The 14,634-nt window shown below is 62.3% G+C and overlaps 1 protein-coding gene across 2 annotated transcripts; it reads left to right on the top strand.

Moving 5' to 3' along the window:
* Positions 1-1,250: 1,250 nt before the first annotated feature.
* NUF2 (NUF2 component of NDC80 kinetochore complex) lies at positions 1,251-13,883 on the top strand. Of its 2 annotated transcripts, none has more exons than XM_037149423.2 (14): positions 1,251-1,350; positions 3,085-3,227; positions 4,421-4,495; positions 5,161-5,237; positions 5,663-5,724; positions 6,203-6,300; positions 7,376-7,449; positions 7,642-7,738; positions 8,456-8,518; positions 8,856-8,993; positions 9,962-10,102; positions 10,778-10,953; positions 11,674-11,809; positions 13,557-13,883. In XM_037149423.2, the coding sequence occupies exons 2-14, from the start codon at positions 3,105-3,107 to the stop codon at positions 13,689-13,691; spliced, it is 1,395 nt and encodes a 464-aa protein (XP_037005318.2). In that variant the 5' UTR covers positions 1,251-1,350; positions 3,085-3,104; the 3' UTR covers positions 13,692-13,883. The 2 variants fall into 2 exon arrangements, with proteins under 2 accessions (XP_037005318.2, XP_037005326.2); XM_037149431.2 differs by lacking the exon at positions 1,251-1,350 and adding an exon at positions 1,403-1,793.
* The last annotated feature ends 751 nt before the right edge of the window (positions 13,884-14,634 follow it).

Genomic DNA, 14,634 nt, shown 5'->3' with positions numbered 1-14,634 from the left:
AGCAATTTCCCCCCCAGGGCTCCTCCTGGGTTGACTGTCGGTGACCGAAACCAGGGCATAAGGGACTCCACAGGGCAGGAAGCCTGCTGTTCCCCAAGGCTTCTAATTGGTGTCACGGTCATCCTTGGTTTCATTTTTAAAAACTGCCCCCTTTTCAAAATCGTGTGATAAATGATTAATCTTAACATTAATGTGCATTAACATCAATGTTCTCCCCAGGAATCTCAGTAAGTCCCCTGGACACACCACAGGGTAGGGTAAAACTGCTATTGAAACAACCAGAGCATAAAAATTATATTAAGAAAGTCACGTTGGACAAATATTTTCATCAACTCCTAAGGGCCATTAACTCCCAAGGTTCTCTCTACTGCTTATGTTAAAATCAGGTAAGTTGGGGGGGGGGTTGTTGAGGGTGAGGACGTAGGTCAGTGGGGTTAGTCAACCCCACCCCATTTTAGCTTCCTTGAACCTGGTTTCCAGCTTATCCCAAATGAGCTCAGCCAAGGACATGCATTTTAACACTTCTAACTAAAAACTCCGTTTGAGTCCTTCAAATGCTGTTGGACTCGGTTCTCAAATCCACGAGTGAAAATGAACCCGCGGCGGGATGGAGCCGGTGGACAGGTCTTAACAGGTGACCAGAACCCAACGTCGTCTTCTTTCCTGAGCCCAAGAGCTGGCCAGGCGTTTCGAAGCCACTTCATTTAGACTAATTGTCCCACCTGGAACACTGTGTTCGGTGTGCATCGGTCTGATTCTGTTTACAAGCGAAAAGAAATGAAGTAAAACTGCCAGGTGTCGGGTTCACGTTGGTGCAACAGCGCCACCCAGTGGCTGTGCAGCGCAAGCGCCACGTTCCCGAGATTTGCTCTTAAATTCTGGTGCGTCTACGGCTTAGCTGCAGCCCCACCTTGTATACAAAACGGGAAATACTCTGTGTACACGTCCCGTGCACCTACTAAGTGCAACGCTAAGTATTCGAAAGCCTTAAGCCTGCTCGTAATTAACTGCAGGTACGCTGTGCAAAGCCCAGTCCGACCCCGGGCCGCGGAGGGTTTCTGCACCCACGAACCCAGTCGCGAGGTCGCAGCACCCCACCGCGCCCCACTTGCTGCGGAGCTCGGGTCCAACAGACGCCGGCGCCGCGAGCAAAACTCCACCCAGAGCCCGCGCCGCCGGCGCAGCTGGAGTCTTTTGAGCCCCACCGGCCTCCGCCGCGACCGTTACCGGAAGTAGGCGGAAGAGGCGGGGCTCCAGGGGCAAGCGGCGCTTTCAAAACGGGACAACGGTCCGGGGCTTGGCGGGCAGCTGGTTTGCGGAATTGACGTCTCCCCGGCGGCGGCGCAGGCGGTGAGCGCGGCGGGGGTCCGCGGGGGCGGGCGACTCTGCCGAGTCACGGTCCCCGGTGGGGGCGCGTCCGGAAGGCAACCGGTCAGGTCGGGGCGCCGACGTCGCCGGACGACCGCGGCCTCAGCCAAGCCTCGGGAGCCTCAGCCAAAGCCCCGCTGTGGCCGGAGGCGCGGCCGCGCGTTGTCGCCGAGCGTCCTTTGCAGGCTCCTTCTCCGCCGAGTGCAGGGGTTGTAACCGCGGGAGGTCCCGGGGTGATCGTGGCGGTGCCCGCTGCCTGGCGGGACGGCCGAGGGCCAGCGCCCGCGGGCCGGGCCAAGCCGTCCAGGGGAGGGACTGCCGCCTGCGGTTTGGAGGAGAAACGCGACCCCTGCGAAGGGCAACTAAGCGCCGTGCGATAAAGCGAGGCCAGTCGATACTTGCGGGTCGGAACCGAGCTGTCAAAGGTGGAAACTGGATGCGGGAGGCGCTTCCAGGCCTCGGAGCCCCTGGGAACCGGACGTGGGGGTCCGTGGCGGGGGCCTGTGGAAAGGCGCGGAAAGCTCGGAATTGGCGCGGTGGGCGGGGAGGAGAAGGCAGGTGCGGGGAGCGCCTGGGACGGGGTCACACCTGCGGGCCGATGGGCTGCCCTGTCCCGCCCTGCAGCCTCGCAGGGCTCCTTTCAGACGAGCGAACGGCTTTCCTGCCGAGTCTCTGGGGCGCGTCTCTTCCTCTGGGACTCGTCTGCCCCCGACGCAGGGGAAACCTGCGCACGCAGCAAACGCCCCCTACCGAACGCGCCTGTTGGCTGCGGAGGAAAAGCGGGGACCCGTGCGGCTGCTCAGGCAACGACCCCGCGCGCAAGGCCCCAGCAGTCCGGTGGCCCGGCCGACGCAGCTGTGCCCCATGTGTTTGTCGGGTCCCCCGTGGGTTGAGCAGGGTCCAAGCGGCTGCCCGCGTCGCACTGTCACATTTCAAGGAGACCATGGAAGCGAGCGGAGTACATTCAGTGACGGTCGGGTCCTGAACGGTGTGGGTCAGCAGCTGGCCGAGCTGAGACCAGGCAGCTGAGCAGAGGCGGGACCGCTGTCTTCCATGGCCTCGTGTGGACAGAGCCAGGGTGTGCTGTGCAGCTGTGACTGGAAATGGCCGGGGGCAGAAGTCGCAGTGACCGGTGGCCGCGCGCCTAGAGGATGACATCTCTAAGGAGCAGACCGGGCGGGTGGGGAGGAGTGTCCCTGAGTCGTGAATGAGTGTGGAGGAGTCCGCCTCGGTGTTGGGGCGGAGCCGCGGAGTCATCTCCCGCCCTGCAGGCCGGCTCCCCACGCTCACCCCAGGGACTTCACCACCCAGCTGCTCCAGGGTGCACCAGGGGTCCAGAGCAACAAGTTCCAGAACCGAGGTCGCGTCGCGTTGCTTGCGGAACTGAGCATGCGCACAGTGGAGCTGCGGGGCCTTGCTGGCCCCCTAGGGAGTGGGGTCCTTAGGGAACCTGGCAGGTGCCACCCTCTGGGTGGTGGCAGCGGCTGCTGCGCCCTCCACTGCTCCCGCTGCTGCGGCCAAGGAAGGGGACCTCGCAGGGCAGTCCAGAGTTCTGTGGCGTCACAATGCCACAAACAGCAACCAGCGTTGTGACGTCACGCAGAGCTCCAGGCCGGGTTTCTGGCCCCAGCGACATTGCGGTTTTGACAACTTTTTTTGACCGCGGGGCACCTCGCTGCCGTGTTCCCCGCCTTTGACCCACTCTTCTCTCTCCAGGCCCACGGGAGACTCCCGGGATGGAGACCTTGTCTTTCCCCAGATACAATGTAGCCGAGATTGTGACCCACGTCCGCAACAAGATCTTAACGGGAGCCGACGGCAAAAACCTCTCCAAGAGTGACCTTTACCCCAACCCGAAGGTGAGAGGGGCGGCGTGGGGGCTGCGTGTGCTGTGGGTAGGGGGGCGAATGTGGCGCCGCAGACACAGGCTCTGGCCCTGGCCAGTGGTTTCAACCACTGAATGACGGAGTCCCCGCCGGTTGAACTCTGCCTTCCACTGGGAATTCGGTTCTCCAACATGGTCATTGTCTCCAGGAAGAAAAGGCCGCTGAACCACAGACACGCCTGTCTGCATCAGGTTTCCCGTTGTCTCAAGGGTGCTCTGGGGGGGTCACTGGTGGGGAGGGTCTGCAGGGAACTCCTTCAGGGGGTCTGGAGCACAAACAGTGGGAGAAGCAACCCTCCTCAGAGGCTCACCGGTGAATGATCCTCCCGAGCTCTGCCCCGAGGGGGTCAACTCGCTCTGACAGACGTTCTTTATACCTGCGGCTGTGACACGCGGAAATGAGCTGCTTTCATGACTTTGGGGAAAGCCCCCAAGTCCCCTCGAGCTTCCCGAGCTGGTCTTGAAGTGATGACGCAGGACGACCTAGTTTAATGATGTGGAACTCGACCTTCTGACCTTGGGGTTTCTTAAGTTCTTTAACGTGAAAGGGCGGCTCTCACAGGAAACGAGCCCACGGGTACTGCGGGTCCCGCAGGCTGGGGCTGGGGCTGGGGAGCAGCTGGTGCCGCTGCCCGGGGGCTCGGCCGGGCGGAAGGCAGCCCAGCGGAGTCTCTCACACATCGACGCTTCTCCCTTCCCCCCATCCCCTCTCTGAAAGTCAGAGATAACTGGAACGGCAGAGGCCGAGACTCCTGGAAGTCCTGCCCTCTGACCTTATACCCCCGCTCACAGTGCTCACCTGAGGACACCGAGCTGCCTAGGGTCTGCATGGCCGGCGGCCTTTCCCTTTTCTAGGGACAGACCGCCCAGGGTCCCCCGAGCCACCACAGGCGGAGCCCCCTGTGGAAGACTGACCCTCCCCCGTCCTGGTGGGGGTGGTGCTGGGTTCCGGCAGCCTCACTCCTACCCTGTGAGCTTGAGCAGCCCCCATCGCCGACCCCGAGCTGCTGCTGAGTGAGCCTGTGAGCACACGGGCTCCACAATGCTGAGCGGTGGATGGAGGGCGCTGATACGGGGCCGGAGCGAGGCCTTGGTCTCGCCCTCTGCTGCGAAGGCCCCGCTATGGCCCGGCAGGTCCAAGTCACTGACGGGCACTTGTCCCCGCAGCCCGAGGTCCTGCACATGATCTACCTGCGCGCCCTGCAGATGGTGTACGGCACGCGCCTGGAGCACTTCTACATGGTGGGTGCACGGGGGCCGCGGGTGCTCATTTGGGGGGGTGGGGGGTGGCTGGGACAGGAGAGGCTTCTGTGACATGTCACTTTGACAGTCATCTCAGTGGGGCCTCATACTGATGGGTTCAGGTGGATGGGGACCACCGTGACAGACGGAGGACTCATGTCACTGATGCGGTGCAGGTGTCCCCAGTCCCAGGCTGGAGGCCGGTCCACAGGGACTGGTTTGGGTGGGGCCCCAGGCCGGGGTGGAAGGTGGCGCTGGGGCTGAGCACTGGGCAGGGTTCTGGCAGGAGGGCCCCGTTTCTCGTCGGTGTGTCCTCGGAGGAGGCGCTGAGATGGAGTGTCGGTCGGTGTCCCCGGCGTCCCTTGGGAGCCCTGGCTGTGCGCGCCCGGCTGAGGCTACATCTGTGCCTGGATGGGCAGGCAGCACTGCGCCCAGGGAGCAGGTGGTGGAACCAGCCCCTGCCTTGTCTTCTATGGGGACCACTCATGAGCACCCTGGTGACTTAAAAGTCACCGTCACTGACGGTGGTGCTGGTCTGTGCGTGTCTGGCTTTTGGGGGCACTTCCCCTTCCCTGAGAAGTCGGCATGACTCCCTCTTGCTCTGAGACCGAGGGTTCCCCCACTTCGTGGGATCGGTGTGGCCCAGAGTCCCCGTTTCCCTGTAGATGCCGGTGAACTCGGACGTCATGTACCCACATCTGATGGAAGGCTTCCTGCCCGTCAGCAACCTGTTCATCTACCTGTGAGTAGGGCGGCCCGTCTGCCTGGTGCTACGCCGTCCTCAGGTCGAGGTCTCTTTGGATGGCGGGAGAAGCTCCCGCCATCTCCTTCCCCGCCCCGAGTGTGGTCAGGGCGGCACACACCTGGCACGTGCAGCTCCTGGCCCACCCTTGGCAGCGTCCACCCACGGTGTGGCCGGGCAGCTGTGGGAGGCCTCTGCGCTCTTCCGCAGACCCCGAGCCACCTGAGTACGCGTTGTCTCTGGTCTGTCACCGCAGCTGGGTGTGCGTGCGGGCTCGGGCAGCAGGGGACCTTCGGTCTTCTTGGTGGACGTCGGGTGTGGTCCTCTGACCTGCAGGACGAGTCCAGGGTTTCGCTGACGGGAAGATGTTTCTCGCATGTGTGGCACGGGCCCGCACTGAGCATGCTCTCCCCTGCGCCCTCCAGGAACTCGTTCCTGCCCATCTGCCGCGTGAACGACTTCGAGACGGCAGACATCCTGTACCCAAGTGAGTGTGGAGCCCCATGCGTCCCCTCTGCGGGGACCCCGGGGATAGGGCGCCGCTACTGGAGGGCGGGCCGCCTCACACCCTGGCGCTGGGGTGTCGTCCAGCAGAGAAGCCACTTGCAGTCTGTGGGGCTGCTCACCTCCGGGGCTCCCCTGGGGGCTACTGTCCTCGGTCACCTGCTCACAGTCCTGGGGCCTGGCGTTCTGGCTGGTGGAGGAGCAGGGGAAGTTGGCTCCTGTCACGCTCTCCTGGGCGGGAGTGGTTCCCCTCTTCTTGGGTCACAGGCGCAGAGAGAATCCTGGTCTCTGAGTCGAGCGGACTTTGGGCCCTTGGAAGGTGGCAGCACACGCCCAGCTTTGTTCTGTCCCTGCGGGCAGAGTGCATGGGGGGCTTGGAGGGCGTTCACAACCCCTGGGGGGCCGTGACTCGCCTGTGCTGGTCCGGAGAGTCACGTGAGGGGCCTCGCTCTGCGTTTCAGAGGCCAAGCGGACCTGTCGGTTCCTGAGCGGCATCATCAACTTCATCCACTTCCGGGAGGCGTGCCGGGAGACGTACATGGAGTTTCTCTGGCAATACGTAAGATTTCGGGGGTTTGGGGGTCACACAGCGGACGAGCAGCATCATTTGTAGACTGGGATCTGTTTTGAAATGGTTCAAGCTCGTCATGGTGGAACCCAGTTTATTCCGTTTAGAGCAGGGGCATCACACTCATGTTCACCGGGGGCCACAGCAGCCCCGAGGTTGCTTCACAGGCTGAGATAACCTCAGGACTGTGTAACTGTGACTGCTCCTTACCCGTTAAGGAGTTGAAACTACATCCGGCCCTTTGGAGGCAACCGCGAGGCTGGTGTGGCCCCCGGGAAGAAATGAGTCTGACACCCCGACTGAGGGGAAGACGCAGGTTTCTGTTCCCCGAGCTCGTCTCCGAGGGAGGTTTCCACTGAGACTCGGCAGCGTCGGGCAGAGGCCGGGTCTCCTGTTCCAGTCTGTGGCTGAGGTGTCCGTCCCCTGCGCTAGGAAGTGTAGAGGAGGGAACAGTGGGGACCCGTCTGTCCCCGACGCTCTGGAGGTCCTTGGGGCTCGAGGCCTGGGCTTCCCAAGTGACGGCTCCATGAGGGGGTTTGCTGTTTGTCGTGCTGGATGTTTGTCCAGCTGCACGGTTCTGTCCAGGTGGATCACAGAGACACTGGCTCCATCACAGGCCAGGTGCTGGGGAGGTGCAGGCCCTCGGTCCTCAGGGTGGGCCCTCAGGGAAGCCCGGGGCCCAGAGGGTCGGCAGTGCGCCCTGGCCGCTCCGGGCCGGGGGTCAGTGGATGTGCCCTTGTAGGGGTCACGCTGAGCCTGCGCCTCCTGTGCTCCAAGCTCACACATGTGCGTACACGCAGCCTGGTCTCTTCTCGTTTGTGAGACGCAGCCCGACACCCTCTGCGACGCTCCCCCAGCCGTCACCTGGGCTGAGGTGGACGCCGCTGTACCCGGCACTGGGACCGCTGTGTTGGGGGTTAGATTCCGGGTCTGCCCCTTTGAGGGCTGGGCTCTGGGTCAGCCTGTGAGTGTGGCCCCTGGTGAGGGGGCTGCAGGCCGGACCGGCGGCTTTTATGCACGTCCCCAACTGAAGTGCTAACGTGAGGTTACTGGAATCGCTTGGCAGAAATCCTCGGTGGACAAAATGCAGCAGTTGAACACGGCGCACCAGGAGGCGCTAACGAAACTGGAGAAACTCGAGTAAGTGGGAGATGAACAAATGAAGTCAAAGCGATGTCTGGAGACCAGCTGAGACCCTCCTGCGGGGGAGGCGGGAGTGGGCGAGTGAGCCTCTGCTGGTCGGGTTGAGGAGGGTAGGGGCAGTCCCGGGGGTGGGGGTGGCAGTGGGGAGACAGCCTCTGGCGCGTGGTGGCCGACACCGCGTGTGGTCAGTTCCGTTCCAGCCGAAGAGCAGGCGGAGTTCCAGCAGCTGTCGGATGAGATCCAGGAGCTGCAGCAGCTGCTGAACCAGGACTTCCGGCAGAAGACGGTACCTGTCGTGGGGACCTTGGCTCGCCCAGTGGGTTCCTGGTGGGGGGGGGCTTGCGTTCTGAGAGGGAACACTGTCACTGCCGTGCCCCTTGGGGCTCTGCCAAGGGACATGTGCCTCTGTCAGCCCTGTCTGACCACTGTGTCGCTGGTGGTGCCAAAGTCACACACTGTCTGTGGACTGGGACTTTTGAGGGCTGTGCTCGGTCCAACCCTGCTGTCCCTGGACCCTGCAGCCTCTGGGCACCTGGACGTTTCCAGGGAATGGAAGTGCAGCATCGCCTGTCGCCCACCGCTCCAGCTCACGCGAGCTCAGGTCCAGCGTGAGCCTCGCTCCCTGCCTTCGGCACTTGCTGTGACGAATGGTGGGCACTGTGCGCAAGTCCTCCTGGGACAGCACCCGAGGGCGCCCACGGGCGGAGTCCGAGGGGTGAGGCCTGAGGCCTGGTGGCTGTCTGCCCATGAGGGCCGTCCCGTGTTAACACGAGAGGACGTCTGCACTTGCTTTCAGCTGAGGCTCCCGAGGCGTCCGTGCGTAAACGCTTGTGCACTTGTGTGGACTCGGCCAGGAACTGCAGGTCCTGGCGGCTGGGGCCACACGCACACACACACGCACAGGCACAGTCTGGCCCTGTAACTCCCGTCTCTGCTCCATGAGGAGGCGGCGCTGACATGTCGCTCCCGGTCCCTGGAAAACGGTGCCCGCTCTCTTCCCTAGACGCTGCTGCAGGAGCGCAGTGGCCAGAAGAAGGCCGCGCTGTCGGAGAAAACCAAGCGCTTGGTAAAAGCGCCCTCCGTGTGGGCGGCGTGGAGGGCGGGGAGGGAATGTGGAACCACGGGCGTCGTGGTCGGGCATCTCCCGTGTCCTTGCCTTCGAGTGAGGCCCAGCCTCTGGCAGCGCCTGCTCGGTGCGGTCGCTCTGCAGGGGCCGGGCAGAGGAAGGCGACGGGTCACACCCCGATGTGGCTTGGCCCTCGCCCTGCTGACTGCGGGGGCTGGAGAGGGTGGGGCAGGTCGCAGGGACTCAGACTCGGCCCAGCCTCCTGGGTCCGGCCCCCCCCGCGATGGGAAGACGCCGAGTTTGTCGTGCAGCCGACAGAGTGGTGTCTCCTCCCCAGAACGAACTGAGGTTGTCAGTGGTGTCTTTGAAAGAAGCACAAGAGAGTCTGAAAACCAAAATTGTGGACTCTCCAGAGAAGTTAAAGAATTATAAAGAAAAAATGAAGGATACAGTCCAGAAGCTTAAAAATTCCAGGGTGAGTTTCCTTTTTACTGAGACGAGTTTCTAGTTCAAACGTGTGCTGCCCCCCGGGGCCCGGTCATGGGCGCTCCTCCGTGTGCACACTCCGTCTGCGGTGGCTGCCGGCGCGGACGTGGTGTTGCAGGGCCCGTTCTCGTGCACGCATGCTTCGGGGCTCCGCCGGTGCCCTCTGAGACACGGGTGCTTCCAAAGGAGGGAGGGTCGGTGTTTGCTGTTACGCTGACGTGTTTCCAGGTCACGCTGTCGTTGTGTTACACTTGTGTGACACACCAGCGTGGCAGCAAATGCTAGTGTGCACAGTGAAGCCGTGTGGGCTCTGCGTGGGGCCAGACACAGGTGGGCGGTCGCTCTGTGTGTCCTGCTCGGTTTCACGGGGAACGTGAAACTGCTCCAGAGAATGACGTCTGTTTAAAGCACCACCTACAGAAGTACACAGGAGACGGCAGAGGGTGCTTCCCGGGCGGTGGGGGGGGGCACCAGGCCGAGGGTGCAGGATGCGGGCGTGAAAATAAACGTTAACTCGGTTATTAAACGTTAAAAAAACACAGTGATTTTAGGAGAACGTCTGTGTGATCTTGGTCTGGGTGGACTTTTACATTAAGCTCGCAAACCCAGGGGCTGCCGAGAGCGGTGCGGCCGCGGCGCACGTGCGTGTGGTGCCCGTGACCGGCCGGGCCCTGCTGTGACGGTGGGCGGCGTGGGGAGGAGCCTGTGTTGTGACGTGTTCGCTTTCCGGTTTGAGAAGAGGAAGGAGCTGGAGGGGTTGCCCTAACAACAGAGGGCTGAGACCGTCTTAGCTTCTGGTGTCCCGGGGCCGGAGTCCTCGGGGGCCGGGGTGCGGGCGGTGTGAGGGGCCACGCTGGTGTGGCGCTCGGACCTGCGCCTGCCGTGCCGGCCCCTGACCCGGCCCCGGGCGGCTCCCGGGCGAGGCCGTCACGCTGGGCTCTGTGTCCTCCCCTGAAGCAAGAGGTGATGGAGAAGTACGAGCTGTACCGCGACTCGGTGGACGGCCTGCCTTCCTGCCAGCTGGAGGTGCAGCTGTATCAGAAGAAAATACAGGACCTGGCCGGGGACCGGGACAGGCTGGCCAGCGTCCTGAAGGAGGTTCGTCCCGCCCCACTGTGGGGTCTTGTGTGTCCGTTCCTGGGGTGGGTCCACCTCGCCTGGGGTTTCAGGAAAAAGGAGGGGGTTCCACCCACTCAAACTGCAGAAATGACCCTACGAACAGCACGCACCGGGTCCCACGAGACGCCTGGCGCAGCCAGGGACCCAAAGAGGCCGGTGACAGTGCCCCTGCACCCGAGGCTGGGAGCCAGGGCCCACGGGCACTCAGTTTCTCAGGCTGTGAACGGGAACCCTCTCCTTTCCCTCCCTTTCCGTCCTCACCCACCTGTCCCCAGGGTCGGTCATGGTGCATGAAAGGTTTCCTGTGTGAGGAACCTGGGCGCTGGAGAGTAGTGGTACCCGAGGTGTCTGTCCCCCCGCTGCACAGCCCGCGGGACAGCGTGGAGGTCCCCGCTTCTGACCGCTCTGGGCCCCTCGTCCCCGCACCCCCCTCCGCTCAGCCCCCGCCCCCGCCTTGAGGTGGGTCTCATACACGCCCCGCCCCCGTCCTTGCTGGCGGAGCGACGTGAGACGCCGGTGCCTTCGTGTCCCCGCCATGCGGTCTGCCTGCCTCTGTGGGTGCCGGGTGCGAGCCGCTGCCCCCACACGGCAGTCGCCCGCTCTGTCTGAGCACCCCCACCGGCCGTGTGACTGAGTCCCTCTCGCGGCACGCAGAACCTGAACTTGGAGGACCAGATTGAGAGCGGCGAGTCGGATCTGAAGAAGCTGAAGGCCGAGGAGAACGCCCTGCGAAGACTGGTGAACGCGAAGAAGGAGAAGCTCGCCACGGTGCAGTTCAGGATCCACAAGAAGCACGAGGACGTGAAGCAGTACAAGCGCGCGGTGATCCAGTACGGCCCGCTCCCCCCTTCCCTGCCCTGCGCTGGGGGAGCCCACGGGTCTGCCCCGGGGGCCGGGCCTGTCTGGGGCTGCTCGGGCTGCGCCCCTAGGTGGCAGCCTCAGCTAAGTCGGTGGTGGTCTCAGGGCGCGCGTCTAGGCTCAGAGAGGTTTCGGGAGGTGGGTGCTTCTTCTGGGCTTCACGGTTCTGGAATCTGCGTGATCCCTGGAGGGCCAGGGGGTCTGCCAGGTTGCCCGGCCGGTCCACCTCCTAGTCCCGCCAGCTGTAGCCTTGTTTCTGTGTTCAGATCAGAACTGCAATGACATCTGTCGTCGTGGGTGGTTTGCTGGGGTTTCCTGGGCAGGGGCTTCCCCGCTGTGGTTTCAGAGTGTTTAGAGCGGTTGAGGCCTTAGGGCATCCGAGATACCCCTGTGAGCCTCTCAAAGGAGCAATGGGGGTCGTGGACACATTCCCTTTGTTCTTCCTCCTGCAACTGGGTGAAGGGCCGAGCTGCTGGGGGGGTGCATGCCAGGCGGGGGCCATGGCTGTGGAGCCTGTGTGGCCCGCGGGTCCCGACAGCACATCGCATCGCTCTGGGGTCTTCCTCCGCTTGCTGTTGTCCAGAGAAGAGGCCTTGGGTGCCAGGCACAGGCCGGGCCCGGAGCAGGCATCAGAGCGAGGCGGTGCCTCTGTAGATGCTGTAGGGGTCACAGCTCGGCGTCTCTCCCTTCAGAGACTGCAACAGAGTGCAGGAGAAGAGAGGGGCCGTCTACGAGCGGATAACCACGACCAATCAGGAAATCCAGAAAATCAGATCTGCCATCCAGCAGCTGCGGGAGACAACCGGCAGGGAGAAGCTGAGGTCCCAGGTGGGTGTCGACGAGGACTGACCCCGGGTTGCCTCTCGAATTCACAAGGTCGCTGGGCCAGGCCCTGCGCTGGGGTCAGCACCTTCCGGGCGTGGACCGGCCTCTCAGAGTCCAAGGCAGTTCTGCATTTTTGATAAATGAACTTAGATTGTGATTTCAAGTAATGTCCTCCAGAAAATAGTCTGCGTCCTCAGAAGCACTTCTTACCCTCAGTGCTGAGTACATCTGAGATGCTACCTGGGACACTGGGGAGGTCACCACCGCTGGTGGGGCCTCGTGCCGGAGGGCGGGCCTGGAGCACCGCTGGTTGGTCGGGCACCAGCTGCCCCTTTATCAGGCGGGATCTCTTACCACCAAACTGCCTCAGCCGCTCTTTTAGTGTGTGCACATATATACATGCACACATTTACATGTATACACACACGTGTACATATACATATACTCACGCACATACCCTACAGAAGTTAGATCGATAGTAGGTGCTGGATGTACTAATTTTTTAAAGGGTATTTACACATGCTAGTGACTAATCCACCTTATTTTCCTGAAAGATTTAAGAAACAAGGCTTTACAATTTTTCTGGTTTATTTTCCCGATGGTTCAGCTCCCATCCCAGTTGTCGAGCCTTGAAGTGCTCGCCCGAGCGGCCGCTCCTGCACCGGGTCCAACCCCCAGGGTGCGTTTGGCTGGTGCTCGCCCCCAGCACCAGGTCAGAGGCGCCTCCTGCTGGTCTCAGCCTCCAGCGCCCCCAGGAGCAGCGTGCCCTCGCCTCGGTCCGTGTCTGTGCCGCTGACCGTGAGCAAAGACGGGCGGTGGCCAGAGTGCAGGTTTAAGAACGGCCGGACGGCTTGGCCCTTAGAGGCGAGGACAGCAGACCCGCCCGCTGCCCTTTCCTCCCGCTGGAAAAGGGGTGCTCTTTCATTTCTGGGGTGAAACACCCCCTGTAACCAAGTCCCACTCGTTGCAGCGAGGCCTGAGCATTCTGTGTAAGAAAAGTGAGGAACAAAATACCAGGTGGCCCTGGCCCGATAGCTCGGTTGGTCAGAGCGTCGTCCCTGTCACCCGAGGTTGTGGGCTCCGCCCCCGGTCAGGGCAGCACGAGAGTCAGCCAGTGGAGTGTCAGTGAACCACGGACTGACGCCTCTCTCTCAGTCCATAGTAGTAACGATAGAACCATTCGACGTGCTTCCTTTAAAAAAACGGAAAACGCGTCTGTGAGGATGAGAGGAGAAATGACCTTCGGGCTACAAGCTGCTGCATGGCCACAGGGCTGTGTGCACAGATGTGCGCAGATGTGCACAGATGTGCTGCTGCTCCTGGAGCCGCCGGGCCCCCTGGTTCTGACTGTGTTACATGGCAGCGGCGCAGCCCTGGGGTCCCTCGATTCTTGGGAAATCTGTCCCCGTGTCTCTGCAGTGATGACCGAGGTCACGGTCAGAGTGTCCAGCAGTCACTGGGGTGAATGCTTGGTAAATGGGGGGCGCTGATGTGGAGGTGTTTTCTTCAAAGTTAGAAGTATCTTCTTACCGTCCTGGAACCCACGCGTGTTCACGCCCCCGCTTTAGGAGCGGCTTTGCCCACGTGCCGTCCTGCCCGCAGGGTGGACTGTTAGTGGGAGTGGACACGTGTGTGCGTGCACAGAGGACATCAGGCCTCAGAAGAGTAACTGAGCCACACTGGGGATTCTCGCAGCCCGTGTCTCGTCGAGGTGGCCGCACAGACTGACCGCCTCCTGTTTTCCTCCCAGGAAATACTTCTGGCCTTGAAGGGGGCTCTGGAGAAGTACCACGAGGGTGTCGAAAAGGCGGCGCAGGAAGGCTGCGCCCAGCTGGAGGAGAAGACGGCCGAGCTGAGGAGGAGGATGGCCAGGCTGCCCACCTGACCGACGCGTGGGCCGTCTCTGTGCGCACAGCTTGTGCCGCCCTGTGCCGTTCTGTCGGGACTGAGGCTGGAGTGAGTGGGAGGAGCCAACAGTGCCGAGGCGGCTGTTTCTCGGGGGCTCCGGGTGGTGGTTGGAGGGCGGTGCACTTGGTGTGGACCCTGCTGACTCACAATAAAGCCCTGTATCCGTTCGGCTGCCCCTGTGTTGACTCCTGTTCCCAGTGGTGGTGGGTCAGAGGGAGGTAAGGCCAGCGGCCCTGCTTACAGTCGCTTAAAAAGCATGGAATACCTGGGAGTAAAGTGGGCTGGGGAGGCCAAGGGCGTGCGTGCCCTCTGACACGGGCCTCGGCCTTGCTTTCCCGGGGCCACAGCCGCCCCATGGTCGTCTCCTTCACAGTTTAGGAGCAGTCACGTGTACACAGTGCTGACGTTATTTTGGCCCTCGAAGGCCACCACCAGGCTGATGTAGCCCCCGGGAAAAATGTTTGACGGCCCCTGTCTAAAAGGTACAAGACGCCGAAAGAAAATTGAATGGGACACAAACAGATGGAGGCCGTGCCTTGCTCCTGGGTTGGAAGGCACTGCTGTTCACACGTCCTGGCGCCTAGGGCAGCTCCGTGAGCACGCACGTGGCCTTCTCAGGGCGGCTCACCCCAAATCCGATGGCACCGCAGACAACCCCAGAGAGCCAGGCAGCTCTGGGGACAAAGTGGGGGTGACCTGCTCCCTGCAGTCAAACCACATTATAAAGCAACAGCGCTCCAGAGCGTGGCAGCAGGGCCGAGAGCCCAGAATCGGTTCTGCGGTCAGGCCCCGCCGGGGCGGGGATGCCCAGCACTGCAGAGACGGCCCCTACGGTGTCCTCCCACCACACGCAACCCGGCTGCACGTCGGAGAGAGACACGCAGGACACGGGACCACAGACGTGGGTGAAAACAGGCAGC

This window comes from Artibeus jamaicensis, unplaced genomic scaffold (assembly GCF_021234435.1).
Source record: "Artibeus jamaicensis isolate MK-2021 breed Jamaican fruit bat unplaced genomic scaffold, CSHL_Jam_final scaffold_625, whole genome shotgun sequence".
Lineage (NCBI taxonomy): Eukaryota > Metazoa > Chordata > Mammalia > Chiroptera > Phyllostomidae > Artibeus > Artibeus jamaicensis.
The sequence above is the reverse complement of the archived record's forward strand: the minus strand, read 5'-3'. Positions and strand labels throughout refer to the sequence as shown.

Coding starts and splice junctions, on each gene's coding strand:
- NUF2 (XM_037149423.2), top strand. CDS start 3,105: ATGGAGACCTTGTCTTTCCCCAGATACAATGTAGCCGAGATTGTGACC. Junction 7,739..8,455: donor AGGACTTCCGGCAGAAGACG/GTACCTGTCGTG, acceptor TCTCTTCCCTAG/ACGCTGCTGCAGGAGCGCAG. Junction 10,954..11,673: donor TACAAGCGCGCGGTGATCCA/GTACGGCCCGCT, acceptor CTCTCCCTTCAG/AGACTGCAACAGAGTGCAGG.